At 45.1% G+C, this 13,299-nt stretch overlaps 1 protein-coding gene across 1 annotated transcript in view; it reads right to left on the bottom strand.

Annotated features, from left to right (window-relative positions):
* Positions 1-209: 209 nt before the first annotated feature.
* The window catches only part of LOC138504919 (uncharacterized), a 29,004-nt gene continuing 15,914 nt past the window's right edge, over positions 210-13,299 (bottom strand). Inside the window, exons 2-3 of the mRNA XM_069625319.1 lie at positions 1,283-2,078; positions 210-1,169 (exon numbers count right to left, since the gene is read on the bottom strand). Of these exons, the coding sequence (XP_069481420.1) occupies positions 210-1,169; positions 1,283-2,078 (1,756 nt within the window). The remainder of the gene's footprint in view (positions 1,170-1,282; positions 2,079-13,299) is intronic.

Below are 13,299 nucleotides of genomic sequence, written 5' to 3'. Positions count from 1 at the left end.
CGGTCACTGCTTGAGCTGACCCGGTCACTGCTGGTGCTGGTCCAGTCACTGCTGGTGCTAGTCCGGTCACTGCTGGAGCTCGTCAAGTAACTGCTTGAGCTGGTCCGGTCACTGCTTGAGCTGGTCCGGTCACTGCTGGTGCTGGTCCAGTCACTGCTGGTGCTGGTCAAGTCACAACATGAGCTGCTCTGGTCACTGCTGGTGCTGGTCTAGTCACTGCTGGTGCTGGTCCGGTCACTGTTGGTGCTGGTCCAGCCACTGCTGTTGCTGGTCCGGTCACTGCTGGTGCTGGTCAAGTAACTGCTTGAGCTGGTCCGGTCATTGCTGGTGCTGGTCCAGTCACTGCTGTTCCAGTCACTGCTGGTGCTGGTCAAGTCACAACATGAGCTGGTCTGGTCACTGCTGGTGCTGGTCTGGTCCCTGCTAGTGCTGGTCCGGTCACTGTTGGTGCTGGTCAAGTCCCTGCATGAGCTGGTCTGGTCACTGCTGGTGCTGGTCCAGTCACTGCTGGTGCTGGTCAAGTCACTGCTTGAGCTGGTCTGGTCACTGCTGGTGCTGGTCCGGTCACTGTTGGTGCTGATCCAGGCGCTGCTGGTGCTGGTCCGGTCACTGTTGATGCTGATCCAGTCACTGCTGGTGCTGGTCCGGTCACTGTTGGTGCTGATCCAATCACTGCTGGTGCTGGTCAAGTCACTGCTTGAGCTGGTCCAGTCACTGCTGGTGCTGGTCAAGTCACTGCATGAGCTGGTCTGGTCACTGCTGGTGCTGGTCCGGTCACTGCTGGTGCTGGTCAAGTCACTGCTTGAGCTGGTCTGGTCACTGCTGGTGCTGGTCCGGTCACTTTTGGTGCTGATCCAGTCACTGCTGGTGCTGGTCCAGTCACTGCTGGTGCTGGTCCAGTCACTGCTTGAGCTGGTCTGGTCACTGCTGGTGCTGGTCCGGTCACTGCTGGTGCTGGTCCGGTCACTGCTGGTGCTGGTCCGGTCACTGTTGGTGCTGATCCAGTCACTGCTGGTGCTGGTCAAGTCACTGCTTGAGCTGGTCCAGTCACTGCTGGTGCTGGTCCAGTCACTGTTGGTGCTGATCCAGTCACTGCTGCTGCTGGTCAAGTCACTGCTTGAGCTGGTCCGGTCACTGCTGGTGCTGGTCCGGTCACTGTTGGTGCTGATCTAGTCACTGCTGGTGCTGGTCCGGTCACTGCTGGTGCTGTTCCGGGCACTGCTGTAGCTGGTCCAGTCACTGCTGTTGCTGGGCTGGTCACTGCTGGTGCTGGTCCGGTTACTGTTCGTGCTGATCCAGTCACTGCTGTTGCTGGTCTGGTCACTGCTGGTGCTGGTCCGGTCATTGCTGGTGCTGGTCCAGTCACTGCTGTTGCTGGTCCGGTCACTGCTGGTGCTGGTCCGGTCACTGCTGGTGCTGTTCCGGTCACTGCTGGTGCTGATCCACTGCTTGGGCTGGTCTGGTCACTGCTTGGGCTGGTTTGGTCACTGCTGGTGCTGGTCCAGGTACTGCTGGTGCTGGTCAAGTAACTGCTTGAGCTGGTCCGGTCACTGCTTGAGCTGACCCGGTCACTGCTGGTGCTGGTCCAGTCACTGCTGGTGCTAGTCCGGTCACTGCTGGAGCTCGTCAAGTAACTGCTTGAGCTGGTCCGGTCACTGCTTGAGCTGGTCCGGTCACTGCTGGTGCTGGTCCAGTCACTGCTGGTGCTAGTCCCGTCACTGCTGGTGCTGGTCAAGTAACTGCTTGAACTGGTCCGGTCACTGCTGGTGCTGGTCCAGTCACTGTTGGTGCTGATCCGGTCACTGTTGGTGCTGATCCGGTCACTGCTGGTGCTGGTCCAGTCACTGCTGGTACTTGTCTGGTCACTGCTGGTGCTGGTCTGGTCACTGTTGGTGCTGATTTGGTCACAGCTGGTCCAGTCACTGCTGGTGCTGGTCCGGTCACTGTTGGTGCTGATCCGGTCACTGTTGGTGCTGATCCGGTCACTGCTGGTACTGGTCCAGTCACTGCTGCGGCTGATCCAGTCACTGCTTGGGCTGGTCTGGTCAATGCTTGGGCTGGTTTGGTCACTGCTGGTGCTGGTCAGTCACTAATGTGCCTGATCCAGTCAATAATGGGACTGAGACAGTCACTGTTGGAGTGGTTCTGCTCGCTGCTGGCATTGGTGTGCTCACTGATGGGGTTGGTCCAGTCACTGCTGCGGGTGGTCTTGTCACTGCTGGCATTATTGTTATTATTGTTATTATTATTATTATTATTATTATTATTATTATTATTATTATTATTATTATTATTATTATTATTAATTGGTAATTTATAACGCGCTTGATACCCAAAGGTTTCTGAGCATGGATCCAGGGAACGAAACTGTGTAGCTCTGTGTCATCTTGTTTCTAAGGCGAGTGTGTTGCCCCTGAGCTATCTTCCCGAGACAAGTCATTAATTCAGTCATGGATGCACGTGGTCCAGGTCACTGCTGGTGTTGTCCCTGTCTGATGTATTCATGGGCGGTAATCCACCTCTTCCTCCTCCTGCTCACAGCACTGGCGTAACGGGGACCCTGCAGCCCCGCGGTGCAGGGGGCCCTTCTACCCAATGTCCTGGGGGAGGGTCCAGCCTCAAGGAGCTTCTGAGAGAAATTGTTTCTTTCAGAGGTTGTGGAATAAATACAATACTACGGCTGTTACACCGAGCAAAGGAAAATACACCGACACGGGCTTATAAAGATTCCCAGAATCTTTTTTACAAAACTGAACAGTATTGAACAAAGTACACAAATAGCTATTTGGCTGTCAATACATCACAGAGACCACCAGCAGGGTACAATATGAGCAGTGAGGGAATTTCCTAACTGGACATCGGTGCTTTTATACAATTTGTAAAATGATGTCCAGCCCCCTTACAGGTTAATCATGCACTGGGCTAGGGTCGCGCTAGGTTCACTTACCTAATTTACATATCTCGCGCATGCGGATTACTTTTCAATACATTTACTAACACACTCCATTATTCTTCAATTTAACATTTACACTCTTTATATATTGCTTTAATACAGACCAAACAATGTTTTGCATGTTATATTTGGATAGCATTACTGTTCTTGTATACTTGTAGTTTAATATTGGCATTTCAAGTAATCCCCTGCTCCGAGGTCAACAAAGGACAAGGTCGACATGACCCTAACATGTAGCCTGAAGGCAGGTTGGACATTAACTTCCCTACAGATGTTGGAGAGGTTAAGGCAAGAACAAGGACACACGAGACGGCCATTTTAGATTACAGGTTGACTTTGTACAAAACCCCAAAATGGCAGTTTCTAACCAAAAATGGAGGCTTCATTCAAGATGGCGGCTTACATCAATTTTGCGTACAATTTTCAAGCAACTTGGCGTAGGCCAATATACATACAAATCGTTTGTAATAAGAGGCATAATTTAATATCCGGTTTGACAAACCCTGCTTTTGTCCTATGCCAAGTGCTAATACTATTTCTGATTTTATTGCAAGTAACTCCATGCGTCATCGTCCAGACACCCCGAATCATTGTCAGATATATCTATTGCCATTAGGTCTGATACCAGAGTTTCCTTCAACACATACTCTTTAGAGGGCTCCTTTGGGCATATATTTTATTCCCTAAACACTTGTTGCTTGCGTGCAACATCCCCCTAATACTGAGCATACACCAGGGAGACACTGTATACAACAACAAAGAAACAGAAAACCTCCCAAGATAATCAGTAGGGCCGAGAACAACTTCCATCCCCATGACCGTAGGAGGTCCCAAAACCATGTACCAAGTTCCCAATTTCCCTCAGGAACATGTACTTCTGAACTAAGGACATGCAGATTTTGGATCGCCCTAAAGATCGTTGGAGAGGAGTCTGGAACATAAACGCAGCAAGCGGACCCCACTAATTTACATACTCCTCCTCGCTCTGCCAGGATGCCATTTAATGCCATCCGGTTCTGAAGAGCCACTAATCTTATCACTCTCTGTTCTAGCGTCATATTATAGAGTATGTCAGTGGTCCCATTGATGGTTCTCTCCAATACTCTCGCTAGTCCCCTAATATCTTCTGAATTCGTAATTTGCCCAAAAAATGGCACAAAAGATTTCATAATATCTCCTAAAGTTTGCGCTGGAGTATCCCTTTTTACACCTCGTCGTGGACGAGTCTTTGAAATTTCTGTAGTACTGGCAATAAATACCCCAGGCAATAGAATCCCTAGATAACAGGTTCCTTGCCAATCCCTGGGCAACCACGGAAATGCCACATTACCGCAAACAAAATAGACAGGTTCGCCTGCGTACAGAGGTCTGTTTTCACTAGTCAAATTCGCAACGTTGGCGCACTTTCTAAAATTACCCATTGACCCCGTTCCATTCCTCTGTATGCAGAAGGATACTGAATCGGGGCTGTGATTAAAAGAATAAGATGGAAGCGTGGCATCCTTATTGCCTATAGGAGCCATTTTGAAAGAGATTAAAGACTGAAAAGGACGAGACAATCTATCAGAGGGCTTAACAGAAGCAAGGTTTGGCTTGCTTCTATTTGCAAAAAGTGAGCATCCCAGGGGCATCAAAACATTCTTTTCAAAACTATTTAAATTTGTGCCATCAAAGTTCCCTGAAATGCTGTCATTCCATCGACCAAAAAATTGTGCTCTAAGGGAAGCGTAACAGGCAGTTGTCAGAGGCAGAGGGTAAATATACCAACCTAGCCCTTTATCCCCATATTGCGGTAAACGTGTACAGATCCAGCAATTGGTCTTATTAAAAATTGCATGAGTGGCATTCATGATTAATAAAAGGGTATTATTCTGATAATTCCGTCTATGCAAAGAATCTCTAGGCGACAAAGTATGCAATTGCACAGAAGGAGTGGGAATCCCAGATACATTTTCAATAGGTAAAAAGTCCTCTAACGGATATGCTTCTTCCAGAAACCATAACCCAAACCCAAAAGTCATTACAAATCCAGTAATTAGTACGAGAAGGCAACAATACACTTTGGGGGTCCCCTTACATACTTGATCATTGTCTCTGCTAGTCATATTTTTATCTAAAAGTTCAGTACGAGCGGTAGCGGGTGCAGGCATCATAGTCTTCAATCGAAAAACACCAATTGTTCGTTTGCTGGCGACTCCAGTCACGCATCTTCTTAATGTCTTTCCCACAACCCTTAGCCAACAGAATCTTCCCGTACAATCGGGCCAAAAAGACAAGCCCTCAAATGATTTTTTTTCAGTCGCACAGTCAGACCATGCTGTACATTTATTTCCTTGGCCGCAAATTATATTTTACCGTTTCTGGTGAGAACAAAGTGTCATCACTTCCTCCTGGAAGTGGTGAACGGATGGAAATGGGATCAAGAAAGGATTGATCCGGAAGTTCCACTTTTGGGGAGTGCGGAGACAAGATGGCCTTTTTGTCCGGCCCTGCGGATTCTGAAGCGGTCTCCGATTCTACCTTGTTGGTTGTTGCTGTTTCAGGCACGCGAGTTACAGCAGTGGGAAGAGATTCTGTGTCTTCTGTATCGTATGGCACAGGCTGTGGGATCCGTTTGGTGCGCGTCGCATGGATCCAGTATTTTCGATCCGCTACCCTCACGGCAGTCTGGGTGACTAGCAGGACTTGGTAGGGACCCCTTCTCCAACGAGGTGCAAGGCAAGATGACCTCTCAAAAACCTTCGTGAGGATCCTGTCCCCCGGTCGTAGACTGCGACCGGCGCCCTCGTAGGGTACAGGTAATGCCTCTCGCACCTGGTGATAAATTGAAAACAGATTTTTAGTCAACTGGTTACAGTAGTCTGAAAGAAGCACATTTACTATATCCCGTAGTGAGCGACTTTTTGACATACCCCAAATATTAGCAGGTCTCCCCATTACCACCTCAAAGGGAGAGACCGTGCTTAAAGTAGTGACAGCATAGGCAGCCGTGGATGTGCTGTCTGGAAGTTTAAAACAAGAGCCATCACAAAATAGCTTTCCGTGTGGGCTATTCAAAGGCATGTCCTTCAAATCGATTCTGCCTTTATTCTCTTGTTCTGTCATATAAAGGCAATCGTGTGACGTATCGTCATTATCAACAATATTTTGTGAGACAGGTAAAAGTTCAGCCGGATTTAATACACAACACCTCTGAATTTGAATGTGGGGAGCAAACAAGATCAGTTCATATCTTCTCAATCGTGCAGAAGTGAGGTGTTGCGTTTGAGTTCTATTCAATAGAATATCTACAGAGTGAGGTACCATTCGGGTTAACGCATGACCCAGGACCATTCCCTCACTCTGTTTTACAGACGCAGCAGCAGCAGCAACAGCGCGCAAACATCTTGGCAAAGCGCATGCTACAGGATCAAGGGTGGAGGAATAGTAGCCGCACGGCCTATTCTTCCCTCCATGTTCCTGCATTAACACAGCTAAAGCACATCCATCACGTTCATGCACAAACAATACAAAGGCCTTATCATAATTCGGAGTTCCTAAAACCGGCGCCGAACACAGCGCGGATTTGAGCAAATCGAATGCTGTCTCGTGTTCCAAGGTCCATGGCAATGGCAAAGAAATGCCCTTCTTTGTCAAAGCCAACATTGGTTTAATCGTTAACAAAAAATTTGGGATACACAATCTACAATAAGAAGCCATACCTCTCAAGGCTCTAACTTCCTTTTGAGTATTTGGGACAGGCATACCAGAAATGGTCTTTATTCGTTCAGGTGTCAACCGTCTTCCCTCCTTTGACAGGAGATAGCCTAAATAGGCGACCTCCTAGCAACAATATTGGAATTTCTTGAGTGAAGCTTTGTGGCCATGTTTTGCTAGATGACAAAGCAGCAACACGGTTCCTTCTTTACAGGCACTCTCAGAATCAGCGGCCAAGAGGAGGTCATCTACGTACTGTAGTAACGTGCAAGTAGTAGGCAACTCGAGGGTATCAAGCTGCTCTTTCAATGCCCTACTATAAATACTTGGACTCTCAGTGTACCCTTGTGGTGCACGAGTGAATGTAAACGAGCGTCTACCTAGAGTAAACACAAACAAATACCTACTATACTTGTGTATAGGAATACTGACAAACGCGTTTTTAAGATCAACAACGCTAAAGTGAGGGGCAGAAGCCGGAATCATGGTTAATATCGTTGTAACATCAGGTACAATAGGAAATTGAGGAGCCACAATTTTGTTAATAGCATGTAAATCAATTATAAAACGAAAGGGAATCGTATGATCACCTTTTTTGTATACTGGCAAAATGGGGCTGTTACATATGCTACCCGTAATCTCCTCAATTACTCCACGATGTACAAAATCAGAAACTATGCATTTCAAAGCCTGTTCGCCTTCAACTGAGATCTCATATTGCGGGATGCGAGGCAATTTTACTCCATGTTTCAAAATAATTTTAACAGGTTCAATTTGGAGAATGCCCACATCATTATCATCGATTGCCCATAAGCATTCTGGAACATTACTAAATTCTGGCGGAAAAGGTCGAGTCAAAAACTAAGAGGCGAGTGATTGCTGGGGTGAAATTGTTAGCCAAATCCCATCCAGAGAACAATGAATTACTGCGTGTAATGCCTTCAACAAATTTAGCCCCAGCAAGTTCTCCCCACAGTTTGTGGTAAGTAAAAATGGACACTGTTCAGTGAAGGGACCCAGTGTTATCGGTACCGGCAAAGAGACCAGACAAACTACAGGTGTGCCTGAAAACCCCACGAAACCTTGGATTGCCCTGACAGGGGAATATTTGGAACCCGTGAATGGTCAATGGAACATTTCTGTCTCCCGTATCTACTAAAAATAGATGCTTCCTATTTCCCACCGCCATCTCAACGTAGGGGCCTTCCTGATGAACGGGAATAGGTGTAGTTTCCAAATCCTGCTTCGGGCAATCCTAGCGGAACAAAATATTATCAAAAGGAAGTTCTTCAGAGAGGTACGCGGCAGAAGGGTGATCCAAAATGTTTCTATAATCCACATTCAAAACTTGCTTATCTTGTGGAGGAGATTGCTGTGATTCTGGTGCAAACTGATCTCTGCCAGGACCCTCTGCACCTGGGCGACCTCTGGATCATCTACCCATGTTCCCAAATGACCTTTGCTGTAAGGTCGGACATAGTGCGCGCCAGTGGCCTTCCTGCCGGCAATAGGCACACTGGTTAATGGTTACCGGAGCCAAGGGCGCACTTCCCTGTGGAATGTACTGACCCCTAAATTGATTACCCCCTCTAGGGTTTCTAACGATCTGCTGCAATAAAACTTTAGTTTTCAAGTCACCCTTTTTTTTCTCAAGCTTCTCTTTTTCAGTGTTTACACGATTTTCATAATACTGAGTCATATGCATTACTTTTGATTGGGACTTCGCCTGCCAAGCGCTTTCAGAGGACATAATCTGTGACTGGATGTCAGGCAGCAATCCACGTACAAATTTGTCGACAAACAACCTTTTCCCTGACTCTGTGCCCAAATCTTGTCCACTGAAATCCGAGAATACCTGCTCGAACCGATTGAAAAAATCGGTAGCACCCTCAGACTTTCCTTGGACACAGGCCGTAAGCTTGTCCCATATGATTCTTTTTTCTGGAATCATAGTCTTCAATTTTACAATAATTCTATCAGGCAAGGTTAATATTACTTGAGGTGGTCGTTCGCCAGCTGGTCTTTCTCTGTCCAGCCTAGTCATGTTATCCCATATATCTCCCAACCCAGGTATGTCATCTATAGTCCTAATCTGCTTCCACAAATCAACTGGCAGGAGTACGGGAAATAATAGGTCAAAATTACTTAGAGTGAATACCGACAACTGTAAAACCGACTCTATTTCTTTATAGAATCCGGTCAGATTTTTTCGTATATCAGGAATAGATTACTTTATGGTGTTCACTCCCTGTCTTGAAAATGGGACGTGAACAAACTGAAATGTAATGTGCAGGGATTTCTCCGGCTACTATACCTCGTGCAGCATCAGCCGCAATCTCAACTTTTGGGACAAATGTCGAAGGGACCATTCTCATAGGCAACTGAGAAGTAGGAAGCTCCGAACATTTACTAAACAACAAAGCCAAGTCAAGCGCTAAGACAGTCGAAGAAGTATCAATCGAAAAAGCTCTCTTATAAACACTCAACAATTCTACGGGACAACAAATCTTTCTTCTTACACACTCATTCTGCAGGTGCTCTACCATCACCCGTATCGCTTTCTTTTGCATTTCTAATGTATATTGACTTTATGTGTCATATACTTCATCTGGAGTTATCGGCATATCCGAAATCCATCTTATCGCATCCTTTGTACAAATTTGTGCTTCCTCACCTTTTAATTCTCGACGAGGAGAAAAACGTTTCTGTAAGTGCATAATACCTAAACTATCACCATCTACTTCCTCGTTCTGTAACTCTTCCAACTCCGTCCTATACTCAAATCCTCAAATCCTCTCAACATGCTCATATACCTTCTCCGCAGTATCTCTGGACAACGCTAAGGTGTTCAAATCCCGTAACCCTTGTGGGAAATCTACATCATCTAGTCTATTTCACATTATGCTTAAATGAGTCCTTAATCCTTCGATAAAAACATTTTTCTCAGGAATCTCTTTTAAATTTTCGAGTGTGGAAAAAACATCAGCTTGTTCACCCTTCTCCATACAATGTTTAGCCCAAGCAATCAATTCATTCCTCTTGTCTGGTGACACAGTATTATGAGTCACAACCCTTGGTCTTGTGGGATGTTTTTACCCATGCATCCGAGCCCTACCTCAAAAACTGTGCAGTACTGGCGTTGAAAACATCATGATGGCCAGAGCTTCCCAGAAAATGCCCAGGGAAGTGCATGAAGAATAGGCTGCTACCCATTTTTGCCGATGTTATGGGCACAGAAGGGCACTGCCTAAAACCACCATTGGACTACCCGCACAGTAGTCTGAAACCATTGGGAATGGCAATGCTGATTGCCAAAAGCCACCTAGAATTGTGGGGAATTCATTTCTTAAATCCCAAAAATGGGTGCAGTACCAGTACTCACCACTATCCAAAAGCCGGCATTTTAAAACCACACCAGATTTTACGTTTTGTATAAAACTGAATAAATGAACCCAAAACAGGCCAAAGAAAGACTTACTGAGAGGTGGATCCAATGTAAAGTTATATTCTGAAGTGACTTGAAGGTTTATAACAAGACTGGCTGAGCTGTGGATTTCAGCAGTTTAAGTAAATGTGGACTGAAAGACACTAAAAAAATCTAAATGTTTAAAAGAAATGAGTGACCTATTTCTGAGTGTCACATAGGTTTCAATTGTTAAAAATGTCATAGTTTAAACTTAGAATCAGCATTCTAGCTGCATATGTAAAAATGTTTAGTTTTATTTGAATGCAGAAACTGGGGAACAGAAATGACATGTAGCTAAAAACTGGCTTAAAGAGATTCCAATTTTGCCTGGCAACTACCCCCATCAGGAGTGAAACTTGAGTCACAGCTGTGTTCCCAGGCCTAGCTGCCCTTTTGCTGCTCCCACCAAAAGGGATATGACACTTCCCTGATTGAATTACCTGGGCTCTGCAGGAAATTGAACAAAGCCTTGTCCTGACCCAGGCAGATGGTTTATGGCGGGAGTCGTAAATGGAGATTTCTCCTGGAAGCACAGGGGAGGGGCACTGCCTGTGAGAGCAAGCTGGCTTGGCAGAACTGGAAAAACCAGAAATTCAAGATTTTGTGCTGGGGGGAAACCACACCCCTTTGGGGCCAGAACATAAATTTAAAAAGATGGATCATTCATAGAGCGGACATGTGAACATTTTATAAATGATACCATAATTCTTGTGATTTTTCTGCCCACAGTTTAAGAGGTTTTTAGAACCGGTGGTATGTTCAGGGGGGTTTTAGCGGGAAAGAGGATATTACTCTAAATGTATGCATGTTAAAAATCTGACACTTCGTCTATTAATGACCATACTCCTTGCGCACATGTGTGTCAATTTGGGTCAATGTCCGAAATTGCAAAATCAGTTAAAAAGTGAAATATGTGCCATTTCTGAATGCAAGCCCCCAGGAAGAGCAAAGTTTGAACAGGGGATACCTCCGGTGATATGTGAGGAGTGCATGTAATTTTAAACCAATGTTTACCTGTGCAAATATGTATTTTTTTTAATCAAATATAGATTGTGTGCCATTTGACAGGGGAGTGTCCTCTCTGCAAGCCATAAAATGACATCGCTCTGACTCACAGTCAGTTCCCCAATCAAGTGAGAAATGGAAATTTGACCAATGACAAGTGGAGAGGGGTAGGGTCTAGTGATGCTGCATACACACTCACTTTCAAAACACATAAAAACAGACAGACAGGACAGATAGGGACCTTCATTTCCATCTGCAGCTGGAAGCTCTGCCAGAAAAATCCATACTCTACCTCCATCAAACCTCCAGAGAGACAAACTAGAGACTTCAAATCCATCAATCTCCAGAATCCAGAAGCAGTGCTGTACCCAGAGAGAGAGCAGAGCTGACCCAGACTACTGTTAGCAGAACCAGAGCGCTGACCCAGATCACTGTGAAGTGCAGAGACCAGACCAGAGTCCAGTCTAAAACCTGACCAGATCCGTGATGAGGCCCATTTAATTCAAGAATATAGTGTGAGTACATAGTAGAACTGCGCAGAACCAATCTCTTAGTTAAAATAATATAATTCAATCTATTTACTCTAAGTAGAACTGCCTCCTAACTGTCACCTGTCATTTTCTAGTTGCTAGCTGTCACTTGTCTTTTTGAACTTTAAAATTTCAAATCTGAAAAACGACTTTCACAAAATCGATCATATCGATATTGCTAGCACTTGTAGTTCCTCTGTAAGAGCGCCCGGCGCATTCACAAATTTTACAGCGATTTGACATTTTACCGCGATTTGCAAATTTCTCCACGTGTGAAAACAGCAGTTTCATTGCTGAAAAATCATTTGCCTCATAAAAACTATCCCTGCATCACGGCTAGAGTGAGCCTGGACTAATATTAACTAGATACCACTCACCCTGAATCTCTAGAGGGAATTAAAAGCATTTTAGCATATTTTTTCACTCCATTGCCAGCACATATCAAAGCATTTTGGGCCTGTGTTTTAAACTTCTGTAGTCTAAGCTTGCTGGGGTGAACTGAATTACATTTGATTGCATTTCTGAGAACTGTGTGCTTTCCTTCCATTTCCTTGCATTGCATAAAGGGGGGAGGGGATTGCCAGAGAAAAGTGATTACATTGTTTTGTTGGAATCATATTGAGTATTTTCTATACTGCATTTCATTCATTCAACCTTGCATTTACTTGAACCCTATAAAGCATTCTCTACCACATTATACTTCTGTACCTATTTACCAGTGTGCTACCTTCTCCATTTCATCTCAACTCCTTAGTGATTATAAAGAAGCGTGCTAGTGTCAGATTCTCCGTTGTTAATCTTTATCATATCAGATTAAGTGTGATATTCAATTATTAATTTATTATAAAGTGTGATATATATATCTATTGTTTAAATTATCAAATAAATCTTTTAACTTGCAAAACAGAACTACTTCTTGGCTCAGTGGGGTCAGGAGGATTCCAAGAGAGGGGTGTTATATAGGGGTAGTCATCCAGAACGCATGAACTGGACATAAAGATATATCAATAAGGGTTTTCATTCAGTATTCTAGACTAGGCATTGACTTAGCTGTAGTGCGGGATTGAATCCTCTTACAGTCTTGCTCCCTGGTCTACTACAAGCGATGCAGGATCACTTGGAAGAGGAAGAATAGGCACATTCTGAATAACAGGTGAAGGCAAGGAGGCAGGCAAAGGGGCGATGGCTGGAAGAACAACAGGAAGAACAACAGGGTGGACCGGAGAAACTATGGGAGGGGGAACTACAACAGGAAGGGGCAAAGCGCCGGGAGGAGGGACATATGGAGGTGGCGCGGAGGCATCGGGCCTTCGTTCATGCAAAAGTTTATTGATCAATTCGTCTGACGTATGAAAATCTTTTGAAGGGTAGATTTTCTGAATGCCTAATTGAAATGCCCTGTCTGTGTTCCTAACTGACTCCAATTGCTTATTTTGATCATATAACCGTGCCTTTTCGACACTCGTCATATGTCGACGCATATGTTTCTCTCTACTCTTTTGTTGCTGTAAAGCTTCTATTTTCCAACTGTGCAACGCGTCAAATGCTGCAGTCCTAGCCTTCTTCTTTATTAATACAGACTCTAAATTTTCTATACGAGGGATTTCAAAACTACCATTGGTTGGCCACCGAAGATTAGAATTATGTCT

This window comes from Ambystoma mexicanum, chromosome 11 (assembly GCF_040938575.1).
Source record: "Ambystoma mexicanum isolate Mex_15411 chromosome 11, UKY_AmexF1_1, whole genome shotgun sequence".
NCBI classification, from domain to species: Eukaryota; Metazoa; Chordata; class Amphibia; order Caudata; family Ambystomatidae; genus Ambystoma; species Ambystoma mexicanum.
This window is presented reverse-complemented; position numbering and strand designations above follow the sequence as displayed.